The sequence below is a fragment of the Carettochelys insculpta genome, chromosome 2 (genome assembly GCF_033958435.1).
Source record: "Carettochelys insculpta isolate YL-2023 chromosome 2, ASM3395843v1, whole genome shotgun sequence".
In the NCBI taxonomy this organism is placed as follows: Eukaryota; Metazoa; Chordata; order Testudines; family Carettochelyidae; genus Carettochelys; species Carettochelys insculpta.
In genome coordinates this window covers 19,225,213-19,243,180 of record NC_134138.1, presented here as the reverse complement: position 1 = coordinate 19,243,180, position 17,968 = coordinate 19,225,213, and the positions used below count along the sequence as shown (strand labels likewise).

The 17,968-nt window shown below is 45.8% G+C and overlaps 1 protein-coding gene across 1 annotated transcript in view; it reads left to right on the top strand.

Annotated features, from left to right (window-relative positions):
* Positions 1-17,968, top strand: part of CCN4 (cellular communication network factor 4) — a 61,957-nt gene that overhangs the window by 36,486 nt on the left and 7,503 nt on the right. Inside the window, exons 2-3 of the mRNA XM_074985607.1 lie at positions 13,206-13,485; positions 16,818-17,075. Coding sequence (XP_074841708.1) covers positions 13,206-13,485; positions 16,818-17,075 — 538 coding nt within the window. The remainder of the gene's footprint in view (positions 1-13,205; positions 13,486-16,817; positions 17,076-17,968) is intronic.

The following is a 17,968-nucleotide window of genomic DNA, read 5'->3' as shown; positions in this document are numbered from 1 at the left end:
CCAATAGTGCGGAAATTTGGTAATCTGGCACCTCTCTGGTCCCGGACATGCCGAATTAAAGGCATTTCACTGTATATTCCCAGCCCTAGTGCTGGGAGTCGTTTTCCTGGAAACTGGTGAGCGCTAGGGGTGAAGTTTCCACAATAAAAACACGATGGAGTTCAGCAGATCTGACACACTGGAGGAGGTCTGAGCAGCTACCAGAAACATCGATCTGCCCAAAGTCACCACAAGCTCCAGTGGGTGAACAGCTTGGTAGGGAGGGAGGAGGCCGGGCAGCGGAGATGGTTTGGCTGGCCGTGCATGGCAGAGTCGCGGCAAAGGAGATTGCATCTCAACTGCTGCCTTCCAAACCCTGGGAGAACTAAGGCCTTCCAGTATGTGTGGGTTCCCCCTCACATACACCCAGCCCTGCTCCCCACCCCCTGTTCCATCTCCCTCCACCCCCATTCGGGAGAGACTCCCTCACTCAAATGGTGTGCTGGCTAACCCTCACTCATCGAGGGGAGAGAGATTCCTCTCATATGAGAAGGGCACTTACTGCAGCCCTCTGACATGTTCCCTCATGTAGGTTACAATAGTGACATCTAGCGACATTTCAGGGTCTCTCTCGCAACATCCTGCTGGGCCGAATTGGCCTCTCCCTACATCAGCCTTCAGGATGTGCTTCTTCATAATGTGTCACACTTTGTTTTACCTTTTGTTCTTTTGAAACCACTGAGGTGCTCTGCGGCATTCATATGACGGGAGCTCTGGTTTAGGTACAGTTGAATTAAACTGACCATGTGATACCTGCTTCATGGAACACTACTCAGTGTCTTCATCCCCCAGTGAGAAACGGGGTCTGTTTAAGTTTGCTGTAAACACTGACGCAGCAGGTCAGCCGTGGTTGTGTTGTACTCATTTCTTCAGTCTGACCCTTCATTATGGGTGAAGCTGATGAGTTCTTCTAGTTAACAGCTTGGGTTGGGATCAGTGTTCCCCCTAATTTTTTTTTTCCATCTATGGGTGGGATAAATTTTGTTATGGGCACCAAGGCACAAGTCGGTGTGCACTACCAACAGAAACACATGCTGCCCACGGTGGGTAGCTGGGGTGCTTTGCTAGTCAGCCACCCAAGCGCTCAGCACCCTGGGAACACTGCTGGGAATGAGGGATTGATGGGATTATTTTAGTTTTGTTTTTGTCACACTCAACCCCATTTTCTGCTTTAAAATAATCCTTGGTCAGATTTTAACTAACCCTAACGAATTTGTTATTTTAGATTATTAGGTTTACATAAACATATTTCAGGTTCTAAGATTTGCAATGAACTTGCTATGATTGATTAGAGTTGTCGCTATTATTCATAATGTGTGGTTCATCGGCTAAGTCACATGGTATCACTTCTGCTCCTTGATTTTGGGAGCAGACACAAGTGTTGATCATTTACAAGTAAAACAAGAGGACAATAATCAAGTCCCCACTATACTATCTAGAGAGGGCCTTCGATAGCAATACTCATCTACTTAATTATTTTTCACACCTAGCACAGATTTTCATGACGCTTCAACCAAACCAAAACAAATATGCAAAATATAGGATCAGTCAGTGCCAGCTTTAAAAAAACCTGTGAGCACACAAGGGGTGCTATGCATCATACCATGAAGACATGCTTGCAGTATTACAGATGGTTCAATTAACCCTTCAGTGTATATATTTTAGGATATTTCATGCCACTAGGTGGAAGCAGTAGAAAAGAGATCTACTAGAATCTCAGAGTTTGGAGCTTCAAAGTTATGAACTGAGCAGCCAGCCACACACCTAATTTGAAACTGGAAGTGCACATTCAGGCAGCAGCAAAGATAGGAGGTGGGGGCTGAGAAGCAAATACAGTACATACAATACCGGGTTTAAATGTAAACTACCAAAAAAAAAAGGGGGGTGGGGGGGAGCACACAATTTTTTTCTGCATAGTAAATTTCTAAGCTGTGTTCAGTTAATGTTCAGCTGAAATTTACTGAAAGAACAGCCGGTGTGTTTTGTTCAGAGTTACACTCGATCTCCATTCCCATCCTGAGATGATTGTAACTCTGAGCTTCTAATATGCATGGTAACTGGTGGATAAAGAGCTTGAAAACACAGAACCTTCATTGGAGGTTTCACTTGCCTCACTACCTTGAATGAGTTGAAATCGTATACTTATTTTCTTCATAATGGCTGTGTCTACACTACAAAATAACTTCGAAGTTGCTTACTTCGAAGTAAAACTTGGAAGTAAGCGATTTCAAAGTGGAGCATCTACACAACCCTACTTCGAAGTTAAACGTTGAAGAAGAGCTCTACTCCATTCCCAGGAATTTGAAGCTGGGCTCCCTACTTCGAAGTTAACTTCAAAGTAAGGGAAAATATGTGTAGACTCTCTGCTGGCTACTTCAATCTAATACTTAACTTCGAAGTTAGTTCTTAGTGTAAATGTACCCAATGACTTAGGACAGCTAATTTGGAGGAATACAGAGTGATTTCTTAACCAATAATAGGTCTGATTGTGCGTGTCCTTGGCAAATGCTCCTCCTCTTAGGAGTTCTATAGGTTATAGGACTAGTAGGATCTAACCCCACAGCAATCCAATTGAATGAATAGTCTCTGCCAGCACATTTCAAAGTCCCATATAATGGGACCCACTTTTTACTAGAGACCTTGGTATTTACCATTTCTACTTGTGATTGCCCTGACCATCTCCTCTAGCAGTCCTCTGTCAACTGTCATAGTGTAACCCTTCTGGCAGGTGGAGTGAGCAGCAGGTAGGATTGGGTTCTGTATCTAGACATGCCTCTATATTCATCCAACTCAGAACCAGCTCAAGGCCCCACCCAGTAACGGGAAATTCATGCACCATTGCTAGTGCCTCTGAGAGGCAATGCTTCCCTACTCTCAGGCACAGCGTCTGAGTGTAGAAAAGAAACATTTAGTAAGAGGGAGAGAAGAAACTTGGCACTAATTTGGGGAAACACCATAAACAAGGTTCATAAACATAAACTATGAGTAAAAGTCCCACCCCAGTAGGTTGGGCAATATCCTATTTCCTCTCAGGTTCCCCAGTCCAGCAATCTAAATGTCCCCTTCACATGCCCAACCCTAGCCCAATCCTTCCCTGTGCCCCACTCACAGCTGCTGCCCTGGGTCAGGGAAGACTCAGAGTTCAGAGGTGCATCTGCAGAGTTCACTTCCCATCCTGGATGCAGGGAGGTAAGGAGGCATCTTACACACTCTGCTGGTTACTTGCCATCTGCCTGCTTGCTGCCAACACTCTCCTGGCTGCTTGTTGCACCTCTCTACCACCACCCTGCTGGCCACTCATCACATCTCTCCAGCACCCCGCTACTGGCTGTCAGTCACCATCCACTTCCTCATGGTGATTGCTGCCCATAAGTCTCAAGTGAGTTCAGTTCTTAGCAAGCAAGATAGAAGAAACACAGCTAATGTAAGAAAGGGGCTCTTAATGACAACTAGCTCTGTTCTCCGAAGTGGAGGACAACAGGTCAAACCAGTCCAGGCAGGGCTGGATATTTAGCCTCCTGACCAGAATAACCTCCCTTCTCCCCTCTTACCCTTCTAGAGCTCTGAAAGTCAAGCCCCTGCTTAGCAATGTTCTCTCCACTTCTGTCAACCCTTTCCTTTGGGACAGATTTATCAGCATCCTGTTTTCTGGATTCCCACAAAATTACAAACTTTGGAAACTGTATTTCAGCCCTCCCTGCATTTAATACAAACGTAGCTGCCGTTGAGCCACAAATCGAGTTGATTACAATGAGCAAAATATCACGCTAGCTGCTGAATATCCAACAAATCTAAGCAAAGCAGGAACAAACTCTGTTGACATGGACGCACTCGGGGTTTTATAGGCCTTGATGTCCTACATACATATGGCATCCTTCTTCCTTCCTTTACCTTATCTTAACTTGTCCACCTTTGTTCCATAGCTTAGCATATTAATTATGTTATGGTTATTAATATAGGTGTCAACTGGATTACCAGAGTTACCTGCGGTTGAACATCTGCTAATATTCCCCTCCAAAAATACTCCAGACTGGTGTAACTTCCTGTTTCCTATCAGCAGTTTGCAACACTTGTGATTATTACAATCAATAAACAAACTCGGATGCCAGCTTGTGACTCAGGGTCACTGTTGATTCGCTTACCCATGCTAAATTGTTGAGAAACTACAGGTGCTCAGGTTATAAGGCCTTATAAGCTATTCTTATAGATCTACTCTGGCTGATATCTTGAGTTCCCACCATCAGTTTTCTACCCTTTTTTTTTGAATTCCTACTATTACTACCGCCAAGCTGTAGCTGGAGATGCATGCATAACTAACTCTGCACAGACCAGCAGCAAGTGCTGCATGGACAATAGTTTGGCGGGGTAGCTTGGTGGTTTGAGCATTGGTCTCCTAAAGCCAGGGTTGTGAGCCCAATCCTTGTTGGGGGCGGCCATTTAGGGAGGTGGGGCAAATAGATTTTTAAAAATATGGTGCATGGTCCTGCCAAGAGGGCAGGTACTGGACTCGATGACCTCCCGAGGTCCCTTCCACTTCTGTGAAATGTGTGTGTAACCTCTGTCTACGCTTTACAAAATTAACAATTGGCTCTGACTACATGCTCCTGTTAAAGCCCAATCCCAATTCCTGGATCCTAGTCTCAGCTCTGTCAATGACCAGTGAATATAATCTCGGGCTAGTCATGCTAACATTTCTGTGCTTCCTTTTCCCCAGCTGAAAAATGGAAATAAAAAGACTTGCTTTTCTCCAGTTGCATTACAAGGCTGAATTATTGCACATAAAGTGTTTGGAGATCTCCCCATGTAGGTTTGCCCACTTTACTGCAGCAGAGGATTTTGCCCAGTAGGTGCAAAGTATTAATGTTCTTCATGTAAACAGCAATTCCTTGTTAACATGATTTAGAGGCGCAGCAGATAATTAGTTATATCTCGTTGGTCTCCCATGTGATTCAGGGTTTGGTCTAGGCTTATCTCTAGGAAAAAGAACATGAAAGAAGAACACTTTAAAAGGGAGGTCTTGCAACCTGGGGCCAAATGGGTGAATAAACTTGTTTTAAAAGGTCATCACAACTGAAAGCAAAATGCTTGATTTACACGGCAGTAAACCTGGGACTTTGCTACTGAAGAAAGAAGTCTGGAGATTCCTTTATGTTTAGTGTAAAACCCACCTGTTATTGCTGTGACTGGCTTATGAGCCAAGCTATGCAGCATGTTCTGCACAATAACTTAGACCAGAGGTGAGCAAACTGTTTATGTGGGGCCCCACTTTTTGTCCCTGCAGTTAGTAGGGTCCTCTCATTCTGTCTAATGTAATCCAAACCAACAGAAATTTTGGTTGTGTTTAAAAGGGGAAAAACCCCAAAAACCTCTTGGCACGTGTTAAGAAAATAAATCTGTAGAGTGTAAAAATGTTATTAATCTGTATATAAATGTGAATACACAGACATAAAAACAGTAACATATTTCAATATTTTTAATGAGATGGATGAGCCTGAAACTCAGTCGATCCTGCTGCACTACCCTTATGAACTGTAATGCACCCCAAAGGGGCCCATCCCCCCACTTTGTACACCCCTGACCTAAACCTTCAATGTTTCAAAAACAGAGCTAACTTACAAGAATAGTGCTTCCCAGGAAACTGATAAAAACAATGCTGGTATGCATGACATACCCCTGAACTCTTGCCATCTGCTTCATTCCTTTGCATAAGACTTGTGCATAAGACTTGTACATAAGAATACTTGACCATTATAAACAGTGAGGTTGTGGCCATGTTATGCTATCATTTGTCATCTTCTCTTTCTTCCCTCCTGGAATGAGTACATATTAACAAGCTGGCTGTTGGCTGGAGATGTGTTACTCTCTGCAGGTGCAAAAGGCATTGCAGTTTGGTCTGCCAAAAAGGAGTCACAAGTGACCTTAACTGAGAATTATTGGCCATAAGAGGGTGAGAGGGACCTTGTGTTTTCTTTCAGGCAGGTAACTTGGAATGCATAAAAATCAAAAGTTGTAATCAGTAACTAGTGTTGAAATATTTTCTCCGGTGGCTCCAAGATGGTGTATACCCAAACTGGAGAATAATCATACAAAATAATTACTGAAAGCTGAAAAAAGGTTCCAAACCAGCAATTGCTTTTGTTGTTCTTGGGGTTCCTGAATATACTTGACTTTGGGATTTTGGAGTAAACCTTATCCCATAACCTGCCTCTTTGAATCTCTCTGTACTCCAATCTTATGGACACCACATGTATTGCTGTTCTAATGGAGGGAGCTCGACTAGAAGCTGAAAAGTGCTTTGCTTTTTAAATCAACACACATCAGTGAATGAAAGGCCAAACCACCATGTTGCCTGTTGGATGAAAGTTCTCTCTGCTGAGCTGTTTATGAAGTGTCACTACTCACAGGATCTAGCCACAGCAGCTATTTGTGGGTCCCTGTCTGAATCACAAAATGTTTCTCTCCAGTGCGGTGTTAGGTTCTCACCTGATCCAGGGATGGTTACTGGAATAAAAGTTTAAATGTATTGTAGATCACTTGGGTGGAGGCTGAGCTCTGCTCTGGTCCCCAGAGCTGGTTTTTCCATGGGAAAGTGGAGATGTGTTTGTGGGCCTTGTGAGGAAAATACTTGCACTGTTGTCTGACATCAGTCTCTGGAGAGAGAAGGTGGGGGAGAGACTATATTTTACTGGACACCTTCTGCTGTTGAGAAGTTGAGACAATCTTTTGAGTTACAGAGAGCGCTGCTTCAGGTTGGGGAAGATACTTGGTGTCATGGCTGCTGTAAAACTTTGGAGATATGAGCACCTTGGGACTGGAAGTTTTTTGTCACTCTGAAATGTGGAAAAGTTGGTAACTGAATAAAAGGCTATGGCTGCTCTTTCAAAAGTTTACAACTGAACATTGACTTACAGCTTTGAAACTTTACTATGCAGAATAAAAACGCTGCTTTCACTTTATTTTTAATATAATCCTCTACTGTGTTGGCTTTCTTTTTCTAATCTTTGCTGATGCCTGATTATGTACTTCCAGTCCTAAATGAAGCATGGAGTTGACTGGTCAGTTCATAACTCTGGTGTTTATAACTCTGAGATTCTATTGTAAACTCAAGGATGAGTTAAGTACATCTGTCTATAAAGACAATGATTTGGAAAAGTCACAGGACTAGGACAAGAGAGGTTGCAAGTTTTCTGCCTGATCTTGAGCCAGTCACTTCCATCTCTGCCGTGGCTCCCTCTCTGTAAATAATGATGAGCCAATAACTCTCTAGTTTATTGTGAAGATAAATGAATTAATTCATGTGAGGTGCTGATGTAACCCCTATTAATGCAGTGAGGCTCTGGCTAAACCACAAATAGAGCTTTGAGTCTGCTAATGTCCCTGAGGTTTTGTCTCTCATGGTAAGGAACCGCAACAGTAGAAGACACAGCTCCCTGGTTGCATCTTAGGATATGTCTGCATTACTGTGGCTTTTTGACAAAACTTACACTGGTGCTCAAAAGTCGACAAAACAAAAATTGCCTGCAGGTGTTCACACTTGTTCCCTCTGTTGACCAATCATAGGGGGGACACCATCATCGACAGTGTGAGCAATGCACTGGGGGGGTATGTATCCTACAGTGCAGTGTTGTGGGTAGGCACAGATGATCTCTGCACACCTTGGGATTCCTTCTGAGATCTCCCACGGCATCCTCAGCTGATGGGTGCGGCACCATGAATAACTCTGTGAACTCTCTCTCTGCTTAGGAATGTCAATGCAGGGATCTGTCACCCTCCCCCTGAAACAGCAGTCTGCCCACCACTGTGTTCCTAGTGCAGAGTCGCAAAGGAATGTTCCAATGATTTGTTCTTTGTTCCCTCATGCAGCTGTCAGATGCTTCCCAGAACTTTGAAGGGGCTGCGGCCCTGGCCTGTGGGGCAGCAGAAATCAAAACACTCAGCACAGCCATCAGGTTAGGCATTGTGGGATACTGGCAGAGACCAGTTCTGTTGATGAAACAAATAGCAGTTGTTTACACTGGTTCTTTTATAAATATGGAGATACATATCTCATAGAACTGGAAGGGACCTCGGGAAGTTATCTAGTTTTTGTCAACAACAAAGGAATTGCAAAAGAAAAAAGTCTCTGGTAAGGGTAGAAGTTTTTTGTTTTCAAACATGCATATTTTGCTGGACAAAAGTCATATTGCAGTGTGAATGTTCAGTGTGAATTGCAGCAATTTACTCACGTCTGATGAGTTCCAGTACTGACGAAACCGATCACGTGCTAATGTGGTTTCTTCGGAACCTTATTCTAATGTTCACGCTGTTTTGGCATCAAAAAGCAGTGTTTGGTGACAAAACTTGGCAGTGTAGATATACCCTTAGATTCCTAGGCTAAGGTTAAACTACAGCCATCTGTTTACAGAAGTCACTGTTGGAAGAGATTTCCTGAAAAAAATTCTGTTGCCAGAGTGCGGCCACACACAAAAGTCAAGTGGAAGAGTGCTTTGCTCTGTCAACTGCTCCGCTGTTCTCTGGACAAAACAGGCACTCAGAAGCACGGCAGACAAGGCTGCCCATTGTCCTGGACTCCCTGTCTGTTGAGAGAAGGTCCCCCCCAAGAGTGTTCACACAAATTTTTGGTTGACAGAACCTGCCAACAAAAGGCGCTGTTCCTCATCTGAGAGAGGCAGAAGGTTGTCAGAGGAAGAGCCGACTTTTGTTGACATACTGTCATTAAAATGCATTTTGCGTGTGGCCATTCCACCAGTTTTGTCAACAAAACTCGCTAGTGTAACCGTAGCCCTGGAGTTTAAGGCCAGAGGGAACCATAATCTGAATAATGCCACAGACTTTCACCCTGTCAGCAGGTTGACTTACAGGGCATTCATCTAACAAGTTCTTCGAACTGTGAAGGAAGTCCAGCGTGATCTGTATTTTGCTGATGGCATCTCAGCAAACACTGATATCAGAAAGATGGCCCAAAACTGTGATGGCCCAGTGTGATATCTGTTGTCAGAGGTGAGGAGCAAAGAAAGAGAGTGTGCACAAAGTGTAAAGTAAAAATTATCTTCTACGAAGTAAAAACAGAAGGTGTTTGGTTTGAAGATTTTTCATTGTTTTCACCTTTGCTACTTAGGTTGATTGATCTGTAGTTTAACTAGCTGCACAGGATGAAACCTTTACCAGCTAATCTGTTTGCTCACGCTTGTCTAAACCAGTCACTGCAATTTCATTTGCTTATAGGGCTGTGCCATGATAATGCACTGGTTACATTGCTGTACAATCTCTCCTTGTATCTGGATTTGCTCATTAAACAATTCTAATGATTAACAGCAATACAAATAAACTTCTCTCCATAGAAACGATTTTCTCTCCTTAGGTGATTGTTCATTCTACACATTGAAACTATGCAGTGGGAAAGAGCAATATTAAAATAAAGGGCCAGTGTTGTTTTTTCATTTTTATTTTGATGCAGCCTTTTATTTACTATTTTTATAGTTTATTTACTATTTTATTTGCATGGGTTTAAATGTAATTTATACTAACTTTCAGAGCAGTGTAATGGGATCTTAGCAGAAATGAGAATGGGGCCCAGGGTAAATACATTGCATATACGGACAGTGATTAGTGATTTGTTAACTGTTTTGGTTTCTACATAAAGTGTAGCTAACTTCCAAGGTTCTTATGTATATATTTGCATGCATATGCAACAGATTTATAAGTGCACTTAATAAATCCTTTGATAACAAACAGGTTATCCTGGCAAACAAATTACCCCAAGGAGAGAAAGGAATTGCTCAGGGTAGGCCAAATCCCATAACATAGAGTAGTGAGATGCAAAGTGGAGTTTGGTGCCACTTGTATGGAAACACTCCTACACAGCAAGAAGCCTTTAGCTGTGAGATTATCTGTCTCTCTACAGGAGCAGTGGAAAGTCCAGTACCTAAACCTAGTGTTGTGTGGGAAATAGTTTTCACCTCCCATGAAAATTCTGGGGATTTTAAAAATTTCCCCATTTCAAATTCAGATGAAAAGTCAAACCATCAAACATCAGCGAATTGAAAGTCTATGGGTTAAAAAAAGTAGTTCTGGTCAATGGAATGGTTGTTTTTTGGTTGGTTGGTTGTTCCACCTTGCCCATTTTAAAAGCCTCACTGGTTTAACTTAAATCTATTACATGTTTGAGAGAGTTTGTCAGGCTGTGTGCTGTCTGTCTGTTCAAGAACACCTCCTTAATGGTAAGAAATGGACCCACCAAACTAGGTATGCAGCTTTCTCTTACCAGAACTTAAAGCAAGACTGGGGAGGTGGGGAGATTGGACAATAGAACCCTAGCAGCACCTACCCCTGTTCCGTCAGCATGCCCCATTCTGGGAGATCCATGTAGGCCTGGTAACTGGGGAGCTTCCAAAGAATGGTACTTGTCTATTCCAACGTGAAGGGTACTGATCTATGTGCCAGGAGACACAGGGGTTGAAGCTCAAGGTTTTAATGTCCCAGTGGCTGTTTGTGAAGCCCTCAGGAGGAAAAGAAAAAAAAAAAACAAGGGAATACCAAGTGCAGTGTGACTACACAAAAGCCCATCAAAGAGAGCTATGCAGCCATGACAGTAACCTGAGTTCACTGAGAATCTAGGCAGACATGTCCGCACTACAGATATGGTATTTTTGACACTGAAAAAGGATGTAAGTCACTCAAACCCAGATCCACAAAAGGAATTAGGCATCATAGCACTTAACTTGTAGGGGCCTAGAAAATCACAGGAAACCACTGTGGTCTACAAAGCCTGAGTCAGGCACATAGCCTCCCTATGCAGTGAATGGGGAAAGGTAGGCACCTCAGATGGTGCTCAAGGAAGCCATTAAGTGTACTAAGGCGCCTCTCTGCCTGAGAAGGGTGGGGCTAAGTGCAGGCTGTAGGGCAGTGCCTCCCCTGCACTGGGAAAAGACAGGGACTTGGCCGTCCAAGTTATGCGAGGGACCCAAAACAAAATGCTGAGTGCAGTGGACAGGATCTGCTCTAGCCTTTACCTGGGGGTAAGGTACTCGCCTAGGATGTGGGAGGATCCTGGTTCTGCAGTTTCTCCTCCAGGAACAAAGGGAGTTGAACAAGGAACTAACACCTGTTGGGTGAGCGCTCTAACCACTGGCCAGTACAATCATTCTCTTTCACTGGCCCAAATGATATGTAACTATTGTCGTGGTAAGCTAAAGTGGATCCACTTCAATAGGAGAGACTGAGGAAGCCCTATGCACAAGAATGTCCCAGAGCTCTGGTGGCCAAGGCACCCTCCATGAGATGTGGGGGAGCCTAATTTAAACCCCCTTTCCCTTTCCAGGAGTGAGGAGAGAAGAACGGGGGAGGCTCTGCCATGGCCTGGCTGAGTACCATACCCTCAGGGCTACAGGCTCTGAGAGAGGCTGGTGGCAGAATTCCCTGTAAGGTGGGTGCTTGGGTGGCCACCGAGGAGAGATTCAAATGCCACCTGCCTGATTAGCGGAGTGCCCACAGCCAGGTTTTATTTCTACTGGTGGTGCACATTCACACATGCCTCCGTGAACACAGAAAATTTATTCTGCACCTGGACGAGAAAAAAATCTGCACATGGATGGAAAATATTAGTGGCAACACTGACCGATGACCTAGCAGGCAGGGTCCCTGTGTGTGACTTCTCAGGCCAAAGGCCCATCCTTCCCAGCTTGTGAATAGCTCTGGGGCAGAGGTGAAAGAGACTGTGAATGCCTAGGCAGAGGCAGCAGGGTACGTGCGCAGGCAGGAGATAGGCACCCAGCCATGCCTGGAGGCAACACCTTAAGTGCTGAATGGCATCCCGAACAAAGTTTTGCCAGTCACAGTGGAGCCTGTCAGTGGGATTTACAACAACTGTTATGGAGCTCACCTGCAGGGCTGAGGGTACATGTGATGGCATGAGTAAATTAAAGCTGCACAGACGTGGGAGGTTGCCAAGGAATTGGAGTGTCTCAGGCTCCTGGCCCATGGGCCATCCCCAGCTGGAGCAATTGTGCAATCTGGTTCAGGAGCCTCAGCAGGTCAGGGGAGTGGGTGTTCATTACTGTTCCCCAAGCCCCAGTTCTTCCCACCATCACCCTGCCCTCTTCCCACCATGGCACCCTGTCCCCCAAAGACATGGCTTCGGAGATTACTGGGGGTCTGGCATGGGGCAACAGCTGGAGCTGGCCCCCCCACATCCCACAGAGGGAGGGTTTGAGGGGAAGTGAAGGTGCCTCAGCAGGCATGGCTGCTCCACTTCCCTGTGGCTCCTACTGCCATGGGGCTTGCGGGAGGGCTTGACTGCTGCTGCCACCCACACCAGGTCCCCCTGGTAATCCCTGAAGCCATGTCCTTGGGGGACAGAGTACCATGGGGGAAGAGAGTGGGGCAGTGGCAGGCAGGGGCAGGGCTTGAGGATGGTAATGGACAGGCTCCACCTCTTTGGCCCACCAGGACTCCTGGGCCAGATTACACAATTGTTCAGGCTGGCGATGGCCTGCGGGCTGAGAGTTTGGGACCCCTTGTTTTACAATGGGGACTTAGGGGAGCTGAGAATTCATGAACCAGTATGAGTGAACCAGCTTAGTAAAGGTCTGAACAACGGAGAATGAATGAACGTATCTCTCCCTCTCACTAGCCAATGCCCTTCTCACAGCTGGTCAGAATTGGAGACCAACATCTTGAAATAGTGTGCAAGAGGCAATTTGTTGTCTTACTGTAAATAAGAACTAGCAGGGGTCTCAGGAGGCCAGCCTGTCCTCACTGGCACCCCCAGCTCAGGGGGACGGCCTCAGGAATTTCAGATAAGCCAGGGCTTCTTAACCTTCATGTAGTGGTGTCGGGAGGGGTCACAACATCTTTGCCTTCCCCCAGTCGCTAAATGGAGAGATGTCTCAGCCGGGCAGGGTAGGAGAAGGATCTGAGAAGGATCTGACAAGGCCTTGCAAGCTGGGTGCTTCTCTGAACAGCTGGCTGTCTACCTCAGTCTGATGATGGAGGTGATTCTACAAAAGGGAGCTGGGTGCTCTTCAGATGAAATCCACTTCCATAGCTCTTTGCTGTGAGCCCTCCATGCTTTCTCAGTCACTTTGAACTTGAAATGGGTTACATGTTGGATAAGCATTTGAAAGCCCTTCCAGAAAGGACTGTGAGCCTTATTTGTTCGTTTGTAGGCCACGCCCCAGGACGCCACCACCTTGCCCCCTCCCAGCACCGTCGTGACTGAGGGCTACACACGGACTCAGTACTGTAAGTGGCCATGCGAGTGTCCCCAGTCGCCACCTCATTGTCCAGCAGGGGTGAGCCTGATCACCGACGGCTGCGAGTGCTGCAAGGCGTGTGCCAAACAGATTGGAGAGAACTGCACGGAGGCTGATATCTGCGACTTCCACAGGGGCCTGTACTGTGACTACAGTGGAGACAGACCTAGGTACGAAATAGGAGTATGTGCACGTAAGTGATGTACATATATTTTTGGCTTAGATACACAGCATTGACTTGTCCTGTTGCTCTGAACATGCCTGAATTTGTCTATTAGTGTAGGATCATAGAAGTGTAGCTCTGGAAGGGACCTGAACAGGTCACTTAATCCTGTCCAATGCGTGCAAGGCAAGACTACATAATACCTAGACTGGACCTTTCCTGACAAATGGTTCATAGACTCATGGAATCCTCAGGCTGAAAGAGACCTCAGGAGGTCATCGAGCCCAACCAAGGTTCGTCTACCCCTCTCCTAAAAACGTTCAGTGACAGAGATTGCACAGCTTCCCTAAGCAATTTGTCCCAGTGCTTACCAATCCTGACAGTTAAGATTTTCCTAATGTTTAGCCATGCTGCAGTTTAAGCCCATTGCTTCTTGTCCTGTCCTCCGAGGTTAATGAGAACAATGTTCACCCTCCTTCTTGTAACAACCTTTAGTGCACTTGAAAACGAAAATTGTTGTGCTCAGTCTTCTCTTCTCTGACTGCACAGGCCCATTTTTTCCATCTTTCCTTGTAGCCTTTTAAGCATTTCCCCTGCCCCACCAGATTTTCTCCAATCTGTTCATACCTTTCCTGAAGCGTGGTGCCGAGAAGTGGACACAATACTCCAGATGAGGCCTAATCAGTTTGCAGTACAGTGCAAGAATTACTTCTCATGTCTTGCTTACAACATTTCTGCTAGTACACTCCAGAATGTTTGCCTTTTATTTGTTCATCAGCGTTACACTGTAGACTTATGTTTAGTTTGTCATCTACTGTGACTGCCAGATGCCTTTCCACTATACTCCTTCCTAGATAGTCATTTGCTTATTTTATATGTGTGCAACTTGTTGTTCCTTTCCAAGTGAAGTCCTTTGCATTTATCCTTATTGAATTTCATCCTATTGACTTCAGACCATTTCTCCAGTTTGTCCAGATCATTTTGAGTTTTAATTCTACCCTCAGATGCACTTGCAATCCCTCCCAGTTTTGTATCGTCCACAACTTTACAAGTTCTGCATGCTATTATCCAGATCACTCATGAAGACATTGAACAGAACTAGATCCCAAACCTGGACTCCTCTCGATATGGCCCTCAAACTTGACTGTGAATCATGGATGACAACTCTCTGGGGATGGTTTTCCAGCCAATTATTAGTTTCATTTAGGCTGCATTTCCCTAGTTTGTTTACAAGTAGGCCATGGGAGACTGTATTGAAAGCCTTACTAAAGTCAAGATCTACTTGACTGTAAACCTTCCACTGCCCCCGGCATCTAAAAAGATCTACTGGTTTGCCAGCATGTTGGCCAGCTGAGAGATAACTGTAAGGGTCTCGCTCTTTGAGCTGCTTGTGTCCAAAAGTAGGAAGGAAACAGCATTTTGAGGCCCAGTCCTACCCTCTGATTTGCAGCCGTGTGCTCCTGGAAGAGCAGATGATGATCCAGTGTGTTGAGGAGGTGGGGAAGATGACCTGGCTGGTTTCAAACCAAAGCAATACAGGCATGCATTTGGGACCTTGGATCAGAGGGAGACCTACTGCTCCTCCCTACCAGTGGGACCCAAAGGAGCACACAGCCTGGCAGGAGGACCGGAGAGGCTAGGAGGACCAGTCATCTGTTGACCTGATTCCTCACACTTACCAGCTTGAGGCCCCAGATCAAGTTTCAAATGCGAATCTGCAAACTCAGGTGTCTCCTGCTGACCCAGGAGATTAGGACACCACTATTTCTCATGCAGCAATTCCCTTAAGGCCTTCAGCCTCCTTCCCTGATCCCAGAGCACAGGCTTCCTTATTTGGAATTGTGTACCCAACTGCCAGGCATTTCAGTGAACATACACTTAGGAACCAGTCCTGCGGAGGACTGGAGACCCTTGGGACTGAATGCATACGGCACGTTCCAGAAATTGGCCCTTATATACAAAGGCCCTGCACGATTCCTTATTCAGCTGAAGCACCTCTGCTTGCCCATTGAGAGCATTATGCATCTGGTCCGTAGTATCCATCCAAGGTACAACACCTGAAGGAGCCTTCAGCTTCCTGAAGGGGTGCTCTAGAGGGGATGGACAGAGGCTGTTCTCAGTACAGGTGGCTGAACAAGGAGCAATGGTCTCAAGTTGCAGAGGGAGAGGTGTAGTTTGGATATTAGGAAAAACTCTTTCACTAGGAGGGTGGTGAAGCACTGGAATGTGTTACCAAGAGGGGTGATCTCCATCCCTAGAGGTTTGTAAGTCCCGCTTGACAAAGTCCTGGCTGGGATGACTTAGTTGGGCGTCTTCCCAGCTCGCTCGTTACCATGCCTCTTCTGAAAGGCAGGGGCTGGTGTAGACGTAGCCTTTGAGAGCCCCTGTGTTGCGATTTGGGTGAAATGTATATGTATTGGGACAGGGTCCAGCTAGCAGACCCCAGGTGGAAGGCAGCTCAGGACCCAGCCTGGGCTAGGGGAAGAGGAGAACAAGCTAATTAAGCTCCCAGGTGGAGACAATAAGGAGTGGTGGCAGGCAATCAATTAACGAGAGCCAGCGGATCCGACTGCAGGCAGGCTTAAAAGCAGCCCAAGCAAACAGGGAAGGGGAGAGTATGAGAGATGAGGCTGAACAACCATTGTAAAGGAGAGGAGAGCATGCTCATAGGGAGCTGGGGAGAGAGGAGTGGCAGGGCTCCCCTCCCCTCCAGCCAGGCTGACGGCCCTGGCTGTGAGACAAGTAGGGAAGAAGGTCAGCCAGCCGACCCAAAGAGCAGAGGTAGCTGCAGCCTAGACCCTACTGTTAGGGGTAGAAGCAGGGGACCCATGCCAAACCCAGGGGCACCTTGCCACAGTATATGCATGAAATATTCATCAGGCCAGCTAAAAGTCAGTTGTTCTATTGTTTCAAACTCTCAGTCTGGGAAGTATTCAACCTCTATACAACAATGGAGCAATCAACAATCATAGCCTGGAATTTTGCAGTGGCATTGGTGTGAGCTGCCATTTTCTGGCTTCTGACTGCCGTCTCTTTGTGCCTGGTGGCTTGTGTGTAAGGAGACCTTGAAACTCCTATCAAGAACTCAGTGCAGCATGTGTAACTTCTGGCAGATCCGACGAGGAATAAAACATATTGCTGAGACCTCTGAGGGGAACACTGCACATTCATGCTTCATAAGGGGGGGCGACCCTAATGGGGATAGTAAAGCCTAAAATTGTATGGATCTGCTTTGTTGTGGACCACAGTGTTGCTGGCTCTTCAATTTTGTCAGTGGGAGGAGCTACTCATTAAGGAAGCTTATTATTCCGAAGAACGTTCCTGACTTTTATGGTGTGTGCCTCTCTCTCTCTCCCGTTTAGAAATTGTGGGTGTGGGCTGTGTCCTGAATGGAATCCGGTATAAGAACGGAGAGACCTTCCAGCCCAATTGCAAGTACAACTGCACATGCATCAACGGGGCCGTGGGCTGTATGTCATTGTGCACCAAATCACGCCCCCCACTTGTCTGGTGCTCAAACCCAAAGCAGATTAAGATAGTGGGCAAGTGCTGCGAGCAGTGGATCTGTGATGACGCAAAGAAGATCAGGAAGACATCCGCACGACATATCTCCTCGGCAGGTAAAAGAGCACGTATGTGTAATGGACATCACCTTGGGTGTCGGGGGGAATCAAACTCAGAACTACAGGTTGAACCTCTCTAGTCTGGCAAACTCTGCAAGCTGGCATGCTTTTAGTTAGCTGGTTAGCCACTTATCATGGGTGTGGCCAAGTTTCCTGTGGTCCCATAAAGTTTGTTTACAACCACCAGGCATGGATCTCAGTGTTCTGTGCTGTTATTTTGTTGTCATTTACCCCTAAATGTCTTCTAAGAGCCCTGTAAGCAGTGGAAGTGTTGATAATGTGCTAGACACTATTGACCTCCCACGGTTTGTCAAATTCTCTGGTTCGGCACCAGTCAGATCCCAAGGTCGCCAGACTAGAGACGTTCAAACTGTACTGGAGCTAAAAGATCGGTCTCTGCAGCCTGCTCGAAAAATTTAAGTACCCTAGCTGGCAGCTGCCTCACACTTCTATTCTATGTCTCAGAGGTAGCAGTGTTAGTCTGTGTCTTCACAAAACAAAAAACCAGTCCCGTAGCCCTTTAAAGACTAACCAAGTAATTTAAGCTCATCACCTAATATATTATTGTGTTAGTATTTAAAGTGCTACAGGATTGCTTTTTTAATTTATTAGATGATGAGCTTTCGTGGGACAGACAGTTATTCCCCAGATCTGGAGAAGTGGGTCTGTCCCATGAAAGTTCATCACCTCATAAATATTTTTAGTCTTTAAAGTTCTGCAGGACTATTGGGTTTTTTTTAATCCTCTGCAAGTCAGGCAGAGAAAGTACTGTGTAAACACACTGCAGAGTGTGCTACGTGCAGGCCTCTGCTGTGTTCACGCCCTGCAGCACAGCTACTGGACAGGTTGCAAAATGCTCAAGGGCTACTGACAATTGCATTAACCACAGC